Source organism: Sturnus vulgaris, chromosome Z (assembly GCF_052056855.1).
Source record: "Sturnus vulgaris isolate bStuVul1 chromosome Z, bStuVul1.hap1, whole genome shotgun sequence".
Lineage (NCBI taxonomy): Eukaryota > Metazoa > Chordata > Aves > Passeriformes > Sturnidae > Sturnus > Sturnus vulgaris.
Genome location: NC_142283.1, coordinates 62,971,196 through 62,986,856, shown reverse-complemented (window position 1 = coordinate 62,986,856; position 15,661 = coordinate 62,971,196). Strand labels below are relative to the sequence as shown.

The 15,661-nt window shown below is 35.8% G+C and overlaps 1 protein-coding gene across 2 annotated transcripts in view; it reads right to left on the bottom strand.

Moving 5' to 3' along the window:
* Positions 1-1,355: 1,355 nt before the first annotated feature.
* ELOVL7 (ELOVL fatty acid elongase 7) overlaps positions 1,356-15,661 on the bottom strand; it is a 32,360-nt gene continuing 18,054 nt past the window's right edge. For both annotated transcript variants that reach the window (XM_014881809.2, XM_088155895.1), the window contains 7 exons: positions 13,491-13,579; positions 11,382-11,572; positions 9,060-9,140; positions 8,479-8,535; positions 6,674-6,779; positions 3,745-3,881; positions 1,356-2,498 (listed from right to left, as the gene is read on the bottom strand). In XM_014881809.2, coding sequence (XP_014737295.1) covers positions 2,295-2,498; positions 3,745-3,881; positions 6,674-6,779; positions 8,479-8,535; positions 9,060-9,140; positions 11,382-11,572; positions 13,491-13,554 — 840 coding nt within the window. In that variant the 5' untranslated portion in view covers positions 13,555-13,579 and the 3' untranslated portion in view covers positions 1,356-2,294. The remainder of the gene's footprint in view (positions 2,499-3,744; positions 3,882-6,673; positions 6,780-8,478; positions 8,536-9,059; positions 9,141-11,381; positions 11,573-13,490; positions 13,580-15,661) is intronic.

Here is a 15,661-nt window from a genome sequence, read left to right as displayed (position 1 = left end):
CCCTTCACACCCAAATGCAGGATGCATTCCCACAGGCATATTTATGGGCCACGGAAGGAAGTATGATTGCAAGATCATTACCAGCACATTGATAACCAGCACAGAAGTCATCTGCAAGGCTACAGAGGAATTCCTGTTTCCTTGCACAAGAAGCAGGGGGTACTATTATCCAGTTGTCTATTACAGCCTTTCCCTCATAAGGCCTACATTTCCCAAACACATTTGAATGTGCAGGCTCAAGAAGACCTGAAAAATACAAATTGTCCCACTTCCTTCATCAGTACTTATGTAATAAATGAATATCTATATATCTATATATCTAGATATATATATAGATATATAAAAAGAAAACATAATCCTTCCCTTCTATTTGAAAAAACAGCAATAGGTCTCTGTCCTTAAGGAAAGCCCCCTAACACTGGAGGCCAGGGGCATACATACAGGCCAGAGGTGGCTGGACTTGAGACTTCGAGTTAGTGATGAACTGCATTTCCCACCAAAGAGATGTGGTCCCTGATCAGCATCACAGCGATTTAGGATCTTGTGATAAAACACCTCTCTCCCCTTGTACTGCCAGGGAGCTAGGAACTGAACACTGATGATTCTAGGATCAAGCACCTAAAAAGGCAACGTCTGAATTTAAATCTCAACTCATCTCAATACTTTGAGCTCAACTTTCAAGCTGCCATGAGAGCTGACAGCTACAGAGATTCAATAGTGAATAGATAAAATATAAAATATTTTTTATTTACTTTAAAATACGTGATGTAATCGCTGAAGAAAACATTTGCAACTCATGTCCAGTTTACATTCCTTTAGCATTTACAATGCACCATAAATGTCAGTAAAATAAAAGTGTTCAAGTAACAAAGCTTACTCTCTTGGAATTGTACAACAGGGAGGCTATTAAAATCTGCCTCAAAGTTTTCAATAATTGAAAATCCCACAGATCAGATAAAATCAAAAGCAAATATTGCAAGTTTCTTTCTTTTTGGTGTTGTAGAATGTTTAATGGTAATATTAATCTAAACAGATTTAATTCCGCATTTCCAGGTCTGTTGTGTGCACTAATTCCTTAATAAACTCATGCAGTACGAGTGCAACTTAAAACAGCAAGTTCCTTTGATTTCCAAACAAATGTGACCCTAACAATCTGCCTAACCTTGGAAAACAACATACTGGGTTAATTCTGCACAGAGTGGAGCCATGCTCAGTCATCACTGCCTGCGCCATTTTCAGAAGATCAGAGAATGTCACATTTTTTTCTCTGGTTCCAGACAAGACAACTGGAGTAACTTTAATGTTGAGCTGATAAAAACAAGCTGTAATAATAAAAACAACCAAGATGACACAAACTCTTTCTAGACATGTATTTCAGTAGATAATGGAAATGGAAGAAAGTAGAGTACAGTACAATCATGGTAGGCAACATTTAAGCTTAAATCATTAAATGAAAATTCTTTTACATTTTATTTGAGTACTAAGATTTTGGCTATTGAATTAAAAGATTCCATAATCCTCCTAGCCCCATTTCACAAACAGCACAGGCTACCAATATAAAGTATATCCATAAACACATTGAATAATAAGTGTATTTGGCTACTACAGTGAACAAATCAGTAAGATGTTTTGATCACTATGCTACAAGACAATTCAGATAATCCCCATATTAGTAGCTTTCCAACATTTACGATAATGTTCAACTGAGTAGAACATGAAATGAATTCAGTTCTCCTAGTAAAAGACAGTATATCCAAAAATCTTTGATCTTCAAATGAAACGCTGTCTTAACAGATTAACATACAATCCTTCCTTTAAAGTAATATAGTTTATAAACAGATGTAACAATGCTTATGTATTAACTATATTAATATGCTTTAGAGTCTACAAACAGTACTTACTGAAGAATCATTCTTAAAATAAAATGCAGCTGACAGTCTTAGCAACTTACAACATTTAAAGTGAAGTAATTTTTATCCCCCTCAAAGTGTGTTCAAAGTACTCAGTACTTGTCATACACATTTTCGTTTTTCCAATTATCTTTATTTTTGTGCATTTTTAGATAGAGATCATCTATCTTTTTTTTTTTTTTTTCATCAGAGATCCACAGTTCTTCCCCACTCCCATGTTCTGAATCCCAAATAACTTACGGTAAAAATACAAATTCTGTTTTGGAAGAAAACATACAAAATATACACCATGTAGTGTGCGCACCTAAACATCTTGATTGTCAAGTAGTGCAAGTTTCCCCTTTGACATATACACTTCTTTGGTTTTAGAGACAAGAATTTCTTTCACTGATCTTTGCTGATACCATTTTTTGCCATTTTTGGCAGTCTTTGTCCCTTGGTGTACGCATGGTACCAGAAGTGGAGAAACAAGACTAAAAACATAGAGCCATAAAGCCAAATAATAAACATGAAAATTGGATACTGGTATGGACAATCATCCATGATGTAGATCTGTCCTATATGGACTGTAATCATAATAAACTGGACCTGGAGGAAAAAGGTGAAGAAAGTAAGTACTTTTGAAATAAATTACAATTTTACTACAGAAGTTTAAAAAATTTCAACATAGCTTGTTTGCTAAAAAACAGATAGTAGGGGTGGAGTGAGGGCAAAGCAAGGAGCAACAGGGACAACAATACAACTTCTTCATGTGACACAGATACACCTTTATAGCCCATCTCCCCAAAATATTACTCCACTGAAAAACAGGTTTATGTAATAAAGGAAGAGAAATTCTGTGACAAACTAAGGAACTCATAGTAGGAAAATAGGATTCTACCCTGGCCAGTTCAGATAAGAAGGAAGGAGGCAGACAATGTTTGTCCAGTGACAAATGGGAGGCTCCTTTAGGAAAATTAGGAAAAAAAAAAAAAGCAACCATTACAGGGTTAGGAAACAAGAATTTCCACCTTCCCTGCACACTAGCATGTGACAAAAAGACACTCCACATGAACTCCAAGCTAATAGTCCACTGGTAGTGCCTCCAGGTTAAAAAGTCCAAGTTAAAAATATTCAGGCTACATTGTTCAGAGTTGCACATGTTTACATGAAGTATTCTACTAAAACCAGCCCTGGTACAAGCAGACAGGATGCTCCTTTACCTCCTCCATCAGCATCCTTGCTCTTTCTAAGCCAATTGTTTAGCCAGAAACTGAATTTTGAAAATCCATCTATTAAATGAGGTGGGCATGAAAAAGCACTCAGAAGAGCAACCTTTTGAAAGTGAATGAAACACTTAATATAATTACTGCAAGAGTGGCTTTTAATGCTCTGGGCTGGAGAGAGGCAAATTTTCTAAACACAAACATTTTCTATGAAAGAACATCAAGTTCTAAAGAAGTACTTTTTCCCTTTCCTAACTACATGTTACTTGTAGTTACTAGTTACATCTGGAACCTGTACATAAATTATATTTTCTTGGTGTAAACTTATATTTTGATACTTTTTATACAACCAATGAGTCTTGTAAATATATTTACCAAGTACTGCATAACTGGAAAAGCTTATTTGTCTAAATCTGTGATTACAGTGAATGCTGAAGTCAGCAGATTTAAGTGTATTACTGTGGAGAGTTCACACCTTTTGTTATCCTCAGTTGAAACATTAGTAAATCTTATACCAACTGTAAATTCCACACACGGGCATAACTAAGAGGAAAAATTTATTGCATCAAATCTGTGTTAGCTACAATCAGTTTTTTTGAGAGGTACATATGTCAAAGACAGTTACTCACAAGTTGTATAGTTGTCATATACTTTTTCCACCACAAATATTTATGATAGGCTGGTCCCAAAGAACAGATTCCATAGTAAGTGTACATGACAACATGCACAATACAGTTCAGCAAGGCATGAAATGTTCCTAAACCACCTGTAGAAAAACAAAACATAGTAGTAGTATTACAGCAGGTATCTAAAAAGCCACTGTGGTCCTAGCAGATTGCCTTCAGCCAGGGTATGAAAAACATGTACCACAAAATCTAGACTTTGACTAACCCTCAAGGTATTTTACCTGAATTGCATTGATACCAGTTCTCATGGATCATATGAGTTTCTTGCCTCAGAAAAGGTTTATCTAAGCATTCCCAAAACAGCAATTAAACCAAGCTGATCTAATAACCTGCAAAAACATTTTAGTGGAATTTTTTGTTCTTTGGTTTAATTTTTAAATTATAGTTTATTAAAACATATATTTGATAGAGACGGAAAACTTAGTAGAAAGCTTTCCTCCTGTTTTTTGCCTCCTTTCTAGATATCACGATAAACTTCAAGAAGTTGCAGAGAATAAGTAACAAGTTTCTTCTCAACACATATTTCCAGATTCCCCAAGAATGAAATACAGTTTCAGACACTAAGTTTTCGTAATCATGAACCAGGGTCTCACAAATCCATTGTCCATCTCAAAACATACTTAGAGTAAATAGAGCCCATATTTATGACTGTAACTGGCAACACGTGAGCATTTCAAAGCACGGGTAAGGAAACAGTTCCTTCTCCATTGGATTAACCATGGAGCTACACGATCCTGCTCAAAGTAGCTTTATTTTAACGAACGCAAGAAATTAGAGTTAAAAGTGATCCAAGAAGCAGCAGACAGCAAAGTATTTCTAAAAGAAACATGGACATGGAAACAGTGATCATCAAAAAGAAAACAAGAAGACATAAAAGGAGACATTTAGTGAGAAAAAGAGTGCCATTTTCCCATTTAGAATCATTCAAATTAAAAATAAAGCATATTTTGTGTTTTGAGTAGTTCACACTAATCTTCCAGCTTGAGAAGGCATAACTCCTCCAGCTGTGATTGCAAACTTTCTTTGAAACTTAGCTATTTGTATTTTTAAAAATAATTTGAATGTTCTTACAGTTCAAATATACATACTTTTTTTTGGCTTGTGCAGTGAATATTCAGAAGAAAAAATAAATAGCTAAAGCAGAGAAAAAAGGAACCTACAAAACAGTACAAAAATATGCTCCAAAAAGCAACACTATACAAAGCATCATTTTATAATTCTCTATTTATATCAGATCAGAGAAAAAACAGCATCTCCATCCAATACTGTTGGGTTTTTTACAAACAGGTTGAAAACTTGATAATGCTGCTGTTTAGAAGGACAAGCACTGATGAAACTGAATACAAAATAAACATCAGCAGGACTGAAATTCTTGGAAAAAATTAAACTTATCAAACAACAGTATTTGGAAAGATAAGTGTAAAGATAAGCAATAGAGTTTTTGGAATAAACACAGCTCTGCATAAATATGAGGGACTATTACTAGCAGAGGACAAAATTCTTGCACACTTTGCTGAAAGTATTTGTCAAATTATCACATGGGAAATTTGAATCTATTGCAAAATCAGAAGCCTGTAGCTGGTATACTGATCCAACATCTAGATAAAAAGGAGAAAGTTAATCACCTATAAGTGGAAAATTTTCAAGGTTGAAGAGGAGGGACTGCTGTTTGCTGCAGTTTTCCCTTTGCAGACCTATAAACACCTTGGGGTGTATGCTGAGATGAACAGTCACAGTTTTATTATTAACTTAATACCAGTCACTCAGCAAGATTTGAGAAATACATAATCAATCCACCACCTTCCTAATAACAGAAATTCAACAAATACAACAGAAGTATATCCATTTATACACAAGGAAAAGCTGTACACTGGAAAGGTTTAAAAGGTCTACGAATTTTCTGGAGTGCTTTCTGGACCACTTCAGAATAAAAAGAGACATAAAATAGACAATAAGGTATCAGACTGAAAAGCATTGGAACAACTGCTTCATCAATTCATCACCAATTTTCTGGGACAAAAAAAGAAAAAACACAAAACATGTTTCCAGGTAAACATGTATGAAACCCCACTATTTCTCAGTAAAAATTCCTAAAAAAGTCTAAACTGTCCCAGAAATGGATTTATAAATGACTGTACATTTCTCCACTCTGTGTTTTTCAGAATATTCTCATGGCAATATTCTCATATTTATTAGTGGTGCACACTTATAAGGAAAATGCAAAGACACACCAAGCAGGAAAGGAGAAAGTGAAGGTAAGCTGGTAGTGGTCAAAGAATTTAAATTCAAAACAATTCAAATCTGTTTCTTTTATAAAGTAGGTCCAGAAAAATATTTCTGTAGTTTTGTGAAAGCTGAAATAGCAGGTGTAAATAAATCCCACATATATTACCTAAAGCCAGTAAAAGCAAATGCAACAAAGACCGAATAATTTCTCAAACAGGAAAAAGAAATGAATGCAGTTCTCCCCTCCAACTGAGTTCTAACATTGTAGGGGGTAAAATGGTTATGAAGTAGTTTCAATAGAGTTATTCGCTTCATGTATCTCCCCTAGCACTTATGATTTTTCAATGACTTCTCTCTTTCATGTAATGATGTTCTTTGCTTGTACCCAGCTCTCTTCTCTGCACCTCTTCTCCCCATAAGAAATCAACACGGAACAAAATATCATCAAATAGGAAAAATGAGTAATCCCCACCCATTTAAATAATTATGGTGATCTCAGTTGTTCCATAAAATACTGCAGAAGTCTAAATTTAAAAACACTTATGTTTCCAAGGTGTTTAATACTGTTTCTTTTTATTTTGTCTACCATAGGTAACTTTCACTACCAGAAGATATGTGCAACTGTAACTCCACTATTTCTCCATACCTGCAGCAAATTTGACTCCAAACCACCAGGTCCACGGCATAATGGAATGATGAAAAACATGCAAGAATGTTACTTGGTTGTTTTTCTTACGCAGTACAAAAAATATCTGAAACAGATTTTAATGAACACAATGTTACTGAAGATAATCAAACCCAACATATTTAAAGAAAAATGTACACATCGATGCTGGTTGCTCACTACTACACATTTAAAAGTTCTTCACAGTTACAGTATTTGGAGAAGAAGGAAAACTGAGTGAGTGTCTGGCTAAGCAAACTAGTTTTCAGAAATACTTAAAACCAGTAAGTAAAATCCCCCTGTGAAATCTCAAAAGCCAAGGCAAGCTTTGAAACCAGATGTCAAAGGTTGAGCCATCTCCTACATGTGCAACAAACTGTGTAAGATGGACTAGCTTGGATTGAGAAGTCTCTACAAGCATCATATTTTAAGTCCCCTGAACTATTAATGAAAAGCCATTTGAGAAAATTAACTGAAGGACTAACAGTTGAAATACTATGTTAGAGAAATAGCACTTTTTTATGAACTCTGACTTAGCTACCATTGGAAAACATCAAAATTGTACAGAATATATGTAGGTATTCTTAATTAATATTGACAGGCCCCATTTTAAAGGACAGGCATCAAGGGAAATGTTAAGAGAAGACAGCAAAAAAAAAAAAGGAGAAGTCAGGTCATAGAAAGGGTAGTATTAGATACAGAAGAAAAGATGTCTAGTGTGCCAGAAAAAACATTTGGAATCAGCTGATTTAAATACAGCTAAGAAATTACTTTTACAATAAAACAAAAAAGCTGATGAGAAACAGGTACCTAATTGTATTCAAACAAAACAAATTAAAAAAAAAAAAAAAACAGGCTCGGGACTATTTATAAAGGAGCACTATAACCTGTGGCAAATAAAGGCAAATAGAGGAATACACTTGTCAGGATTTTCCTGTTTTAGCATTCCTGACACTTGCATTATCATTCCATTTGGTTTAGTCAGTAAGATCTTCCAGTGTTGAATTGTGAACATTTGCAGATGAAAAGTCAGACAGCCAGCTTTGCTCAGAGGATGCAGAACATCCTCACTGCTCATGAGTCAGCTCCTGAACCACCACTATTGTGCCGCAAACAATAGGGCAAATAGAACTGCAGCTAATTCCAATACTCAGAAGGTGGTCTGAAAATATCTCAGTCAGTCCTATCAGGTGCCAGTCTTGGGAAGATGGCTGCTGGTGGTGAGCGAGGTCTGCATTCTGCTTCAATGCATTGCTGCACAGACTTTCTTTGAAAGAGGTTAGACTGCCAGCCTGGCATCATACATCTCTATAGTCACAACACTCAACCTCAGGAATTCAGAGGAAGTAGGTATGGCAGTTTTGTCCTGCATTCAAAGCTGTTGATCATATTAATGGGGAAAACAAAATCTGAAGACAATGTAAAAAAAAATATTCAGCATGATCAACTGATTTTTATCTGCAGCATTGAGACAAGCATTGTCATAGCATAACAGATTAGTGTACTCAGCTGTTAAACAGAGAATTTATCCAGACTTTCTAAATATTTAAAGGTGTATTCCCTCATTAACATTTTTCCTGATAATGAAGGAAGAACATTGTAAAAAGACAATATCGTACAGAGAGATAATAGGGGTAAACATGATGGTAAATATAAAGGTATTCTAATTATTGACGACTGGAGGACTAAATAAAAAGCAACTTGTATCCTCAGCCCGCAACAGCACTAGTTCTTCTGCTATGAAAAGGAAACAGAACCACTTCTTTTATTAGGCTAGAAATACTTACAGTGTCTAATAATTCAATGAACTTGGAAAAGAAGTAAAGCCAACAAGTTCGCACCATCTGCAAGAGTAAAAATCAAATTATCAAACCAAAAAAGTCATAAACAAAACCGAGCAGGACAAATAATTGTCTATATAAAAGAAAGTACTGGGCCAAATGATGTTCCAAGGTTGACAGAAATATTTAAATGTGTAGTTTGATTGTTTTTTTTAAAAAAACCACAAAACAATTTTTAAACTTAAAGGAATTTTAAAAGCAACAAAAACAAGCCAGTGAATTTCTTGCCTCTTTCTTTCTCCCAACCAACCAACCCGTCCCTCCAGTTAACTCATGTGCTCTACATTATGCAAAAGGGCATTTCTATTTAGTGCATTCCATGACAGTGCATTCAAAAAGGAGACTGTTCAAGAAGCATTTTTAAAAATAAAGTTAATGTGTAACACACTACTTTGAACAACCTGGTCTAGTGGAAGTTGTCCTTGCTCCTATCAGGGGTGTTGGAACTAGGTGATCTCCAAGGTCACTACTAACCCAAACTATTTTATTGTTCCACGGCAACAATTCACCTTTGTCTTTCAACTTACTCTTAGAGCTGTCGGTGACCTCGAGTAGTCAACAATGTCACAACGGAATGAGTATCCTGTGGCCCAGCCTGACATAAGAAACTGGAAGAAAGAAAAGGGCAAAGATTAACTTTACATCTTTTGAAAAATTCATTAATTTTGGATTACTTTTGCAATCACTAAGCAGGAGGGGAAAAACAATATTAAAAACACCTTAAATCAGCAACTTTGTCAATCATCTACCTGTGTGTGGGATAGCTACCACAAAAATCCTTTGCTGTTGTAGATTAATGAATTTCTAATTCCAGGACCACACCCATAGACCAGAATTTTCTTCCTACACCCATTATTTCATCATTAGTAACTGAAGAGAAGAAAGAGATGCATCTCAAAACCAGTTTAAAAAACAACTTACTGTGTAAGACACAAAACCAAATACTAATCTTTTGAAAATTGCTATCATGGCTAACTATCTTCATACAAAAAAGAATACAACACAGCATCTTAATCATCTTAATACTCTAACAAAGCCAACAGCAGAAAGCCATTGCTAATTATCATTAAAGACATGGAACAAATCAATATGCATTATGTATATTTAATATAATAATTTCTAAAATTCTGCTCAATTAAACTTCATGTTTCGATTAGTTTTTCACTCATACGAGTGACGAGAAACTACAACTGAGAGCACACACATGACCACAGGACTATATGTAACAAATATAATACAATATACTCTTTTCTCTTGGAATATATTAAAGTTTGGACAAGAGTAACAATATTAGTATTATACTTGGCTTATTCTATTGGCAGCCACTATGACATATGTATTTTATATCTTTGTAATGCTTCTCATTATCACCATCCAGTCACACATGGCAAGAGCTTCACCTCTCCTAACAGAAGCAAGCTTTTGTCCTTTTAACTTCCTGAAAGGACTGATTGCTTTAAAAAAACATGTTTTTTGGAACACCAGCAGAGCAGCACAGTACTAAAATACCCACCAAATGACTTGATTACAAAAAGGGAAAGAATCAGTTTCTTGCTGACCACCAGACAATAGCAGAAATTCAATTGGTTACATTCTGTCCATGCACTCTTTCATGAAATTGTAACATGGAAGTCTTGACAGCAGACTTATTGAATACCATGCCAGTGATAAACACTAACAGAAGTTTGGTTTTTTTCTTCTTTTGTTTCTTTGTGGGTTTATTTGGTGTGTTTGTTTGTTTCTGAGGTTTATAACCAAAACCAAACTTTGAACCCATTTCAAAAGGAAATTTGGCAATTTTTCAAAAAAATGTCTAAATAGCAAAAATGTTTATCTTGCCCACCACTTTCCATACAACAGTCATGACACAAAGTAGCTGCTGCTGCAGTGCCTTTAGAGAAGAAGGTAGAAGAAGGTACTAAGAAGGTAGTTCACTATAACTCATGATAAAATTCATTAAAATTAAGCTAACAGGAACATACTCTGCCAATTTGGCACAATAATCTGACAACTATTTATTACTAGTTTGCCAAACCTGAAATAGCCACACAGCCTGAGAGTCAAGCACAGGGCCAGTAGTAACACAGTGATGCTTCACCAAGCAAACATGTACGGCTGTCATTCACACAATACCATCAACAAATAGCTACACTTCAAAAAAGCCCACCAAAGCTCACCAAATCCCAACAAATAAGTAAAGCCCAACAGCAGCAAAATCTCAACATTGCTTTTGAAAAAAAAAAAAAGAGAATTTGCTATTTTGGGGTTGTGGGGAAAATCAATGTTAAAGATATTCATAATTTGGGCTTGAGAGTGAAAGCAGAAGGTTTTTTGTTTAAAGGAGTTTCGTTTGTTCATTTAAAGGACAAAAATGCCTTGAATTAGATTTTGTTAACCTCTATCATTGATTTCTGTCATTTAAAGGCAGATCTAATTGAAGATTATTTCATAGCAGACATACTCTATACAGTGTTTGAATCATTGTCGTCCTTGCCTCTTAAGGGCAGGTTGTCACATTATCACCTAGTAGGACAGAAACAATTACAAGATACTAAGAAAAGCATATTGTCTGCTTTACCTGCTGCAGTACAAAATATTTAAATGATGAAAACTTTAAACTTTTTAAATTATGTATAATGACACAAAATGTTTCATGTTATCTCTTTCTGGGTATGACTTATTCCCTTTTTCCAAGAGTTACCAGTTTAGCACACAGCTTGGAGGAATATAATTACTTCCATGACAATAATATTTGAGAATTGCAGTGTGGGAATTATATTAATAAATTCATTAAAAGTTAGTTGTTAAAGACATGAAATATATAAATACATTACAAATGTAGCACTTACTTCGTAAGTCATATATAAAGAGAGGGCTACCACACTAAAATTATAAAACGTCATGATCTGCCTGAGTTCAAAAGGTTTTTTATTTTCCATGAGTTTGGGTCCCAAGGAAGTGACAAAATAAACGTAGGTTCCAATGATAAAAGTTGTCGGAAAAGGAGAAGACATGAGTGGCCAGCCTTCCAGTCTTGGATCTATAGGTGGTGGGGGAAGAAAAAAAGAGATCAGATATCTATAGAACTTACTAAAACAGGTACATAAAAGTATTTAGTTCTTGATGGTCTAGTTTTTTCTGTCACCAATCATGTTTCAAATCCAAACTGACTGGATAACATCATTTAACCCATGTAGGATTCAGGACTTCCTTCTTCATATATAATTAAATGGACACACAGAATCATGAGTGCCATGGTTTTCTTTCGTTGCAGCACGACGAAGTACACATTTTCATACAACAAGAAAGTTATAATAAAATAAGCAAATGTTGCAAGTTACTCTATAGTTATGTCAGAGATCTGTATTGCAGAGGCACCTCCTCCTAAGCACACCCATTCCCTCTCCCTGCAGATGAGGCTGACAGGTACTTCATCTGAACATCACCATGATTCCATTGCACCCTTTTGTGGTTCATCACAGAGTCTCAGATCACCAAAGACTGCCACATTTCTCCATAAGCAGGTGAACCTCATGCAATTTTTATTTTTTTAAATTTTCTTTTTCACTGACTTTTGGAAGATTTGGTTCAGAATAATCCCAAACTTAACTCCTGACTTAGTAAACTGTTGCTTTCATGGTTTGCTGCTGTATTTTGAGGGTAAAATTATACCACTGTTATTTTTGTCAAGTGTTTAATTCATAGCTAAATGTTTCAAGTCAGCAAATTTTCAACCCACAGCATTCAAGCAACCTTTCACCTCTCTGATGTGGTTAACAGGCACTGGAAGTGTAGAAACAGATTGAGGAGGAGAGCACATTACAATGCTGCTCACAGCTTGTAATGTGCCATTGCTGCTGCCCACAGACCGAGGGCTGTGACCCACAGCATGAGGAATCTGCTCGTGTGCACTGCAAGAGAGCCACCATCTCTTCACAACTGACTGTTTTTGTTGTATCCTCTCTTGCCCTGCTCCTACCAAACCTTTCCTGCCGTTCTTTCCAGCCTGATCCTGAGAAAACCATGTTCCACCACTAACACTATGACAGAAAAAGCCAAATACAAGCACTGTTTGTTGGGCATGGAGATAACTCAGGTTCTGGAGTCATGGATGCTGCAGCAGAAATGCTCTCTCCATCCCAATCCACTTCACCCCATGAGTCATACTGATTAAACTCCCTGCTCACTTGCAGGCTGTGCATTGACAGAACAAGAAAAGTGGTGCTCAGCTACGCTAGAAAAGATAGATCAGTAATCTTATCTATCAAAACTTAACCACTTAATTTTTTTCCAGGAATCGGCTAATCCTTGTCACTATCTTTCTACCACAGTGAGAAACACTGAAACTGCTGCGTCTTAATCCCAAAATTGAGGTCTTCCCTATCAGCTTTTGGTGAGTATACAGAGTAAGTGGCACATAAAAGCAAAGCGTGATTACTATCCCTTACTAACTGCAACAAGAGACTAACATTCTTTTTCAAAGAACCACTGTGACAGAGCTAATTACTCTGAGGATTAATTCAAAATACTGAAACTTATCAGGGCTTGTGGTTGTTTTTTTTTTCTCATTTTGCAAAAGCAAAATGCAGTAATGAAATGTGCCTGCATTAATTAACTGATAAAATGTAATTGGTAATGAAAAAGAGTTAAAACTATACATTCAGCACCATAGGAAAAACTCAAACTATATATTCAGGCAACCAGAGACTGACAGGAGAATCACTGTTTGCACTTTACTTACTCAGAGTTTATATCCATAAACTACCTGAGTTTTGTTTACTTCCTATTTTAAAATGCAGAAACTAGACTGCCATATTAATAGGTAACCTGGCAACTCTTACAAATATTCACAGGATGACAAAGCTACTTCTAAGCTGATAAACAGCACATCTTGCATAGCTACACATTGCTATTCAAAATTATTGGGAGTTAGTAAGTTTTAGATTTAAATGACTCACCGGCATCTTTAATCCATTCATCATACAGTAATATAGCCTTTGATGTCAGATTGCTAAACGCCATTTTCACTTGATTTTTATGATGCTGCCTGCAGGAAACAAATCAAAACAGAAATACAGATATTTTTTCAATAAGGAAGATTAATAAAGTTTTTTGGGAAAGATTTTCAGGAAACAGAGTGGTTAAAAAAGAGAAAAGGCTAACAGAGCACCATATGTGAAATACAGATCAGGAAGCATTAGCTGGCCACATCCCACTATCCTTGAGTTTAATTTACAGCAGAGCTGTTATGAGCAACAATATGATTTTGCAATCTCTACATACAAACCAGGTGCTTCCGTGCCATAAAGTGTTATCTCAAGAAACTGTGCTATGGTTAACCATTACAATTTAGAGGTAAATATGAATAAAGAACAGATGCTCAAATTATTTTTTATCACCATCTCCACTTAAAGTCCAAGCTACTGATATATGAGGAAATTCAGCTTCGCAATGTTTATTATTGAAAAAGAAATTCAAAATAAGAGGTATTTCTAAGGTATGTGGGAAGGAGAAAAGGTACCAATATGTCAGCATACTCCTTTTAAATACAATAATTAGCCATGTTATAATTGCATGCAAATACCACTCTGATGAATCAACTGTCTCCACACCAGAATCATGGAATGTCATAGCACCAATGGCAATACCATTAACCCACAAAAATTACCCAGCACATCCACGTTGCATGCAGTACCTCCTACTTAGGTCAAATTTTTCAGAGAAGTATACCTATATGAATACTGACTTTTGCTCCAGAAACAAACCCTCATCAGCCCTTTCCTTGCCTCATTCCCCCTAGAAAATACATTTAAAATATCTCAGCATATTTGTTGGTGTTTTTCCCCTACCCACTCAGTGTCTCACTTTACTCTATGAATTCTCTCAATATCCCTGTGCAATCTTCACACTGTGTTCACCTTTATTATTACTATTTATTTATTATTTCAAGCTGCAGCACAACTTAATAACCAACTCCCTTCCTCTGGCAGCCCTTCTGCATCTCCTCCAGGTTAAGCCAGCTGCAGGTTGAGAGTGACAGTTCTTCCCTTCATTATGGAAATGTATCTGTCTCCTCAGATCACCCCACTGTCATCTTCTCATTTATCTTCAGCTTAACAGTCCAGAAAAACAATTTCATCCTTATTTCCACTTCTACAAGTGTGAGGTTTCAAGGGACCTCCAGGTGCCTCCTGTACACACAACACTGTCGGGCTACTTCTTTTTTTATGTAAAAAGCAAAGCGGCTAATAGTTGTTATAAAGTTATTTATTACAGAAGCATATCAGTCTCAAAAGCAAGAACAAAGCAAAGCAAAGTAATGGCATAAAGCAATGGCAAAGCTGCAGTGGCAAAATGCAATGGCAAAATGCACATGGCATAAAGCCATGTCATAAAGCCCCAGCTCTCCCTGATGCATGTTCTTTTATAGAAACTTTACAACTAGCTAAGACACAAACTCGGACCACTACTCCTTAACCTATTAGAATTCTGGTTTCTTAGCATGCCAGGCTATGTATAGACTACCTTCATGGCCTATCTTGTTCTACCGAAAAATGTAAGCACTATCCTTAACTCTAACTCTATTATGTCTGAAGCTAGGTTCTTGGAGCCTCTAAGGAAACACGAGCATGTTTTTCAACCTTCACTAGAACATGTACTACTTCTCAGGCATCTAAGACCTTTTGCTTACTAAAAGCACTTAAAACTTATTCCATTTACTTACTTATTTTCACTCTCTTATGTTACAACCTAAATCTTCACCTCTGCCTTATAAGTGAGAGGCCTAATATACTTCAGTCCATCTAAAGGTTTCAACTCCATCCCTGCATTCTGATCTCTCCCTGAAGGATTCAGAGAAACTCCTGACTTACTGACTCCAACATACAAGTACATGCTGTTCACTGCCATTTTGCAGGAATTTTTAGCCACCCTTCATTGCAAGAGACAACACAGACAAGCCTGCCTCCATTAGAGTTCATCTTATCTACCTCATCTCCATTCTCATTCTACTACCCACTTGTTTTCCTGGTTGCACTTCTGTTCTGTGTCTCTGAATATCTGCAACTACCACCAATTTCACATTTGGAAAATACTCCCTCTGCAAGTCTCCTTAAAGTTCACATTTTCT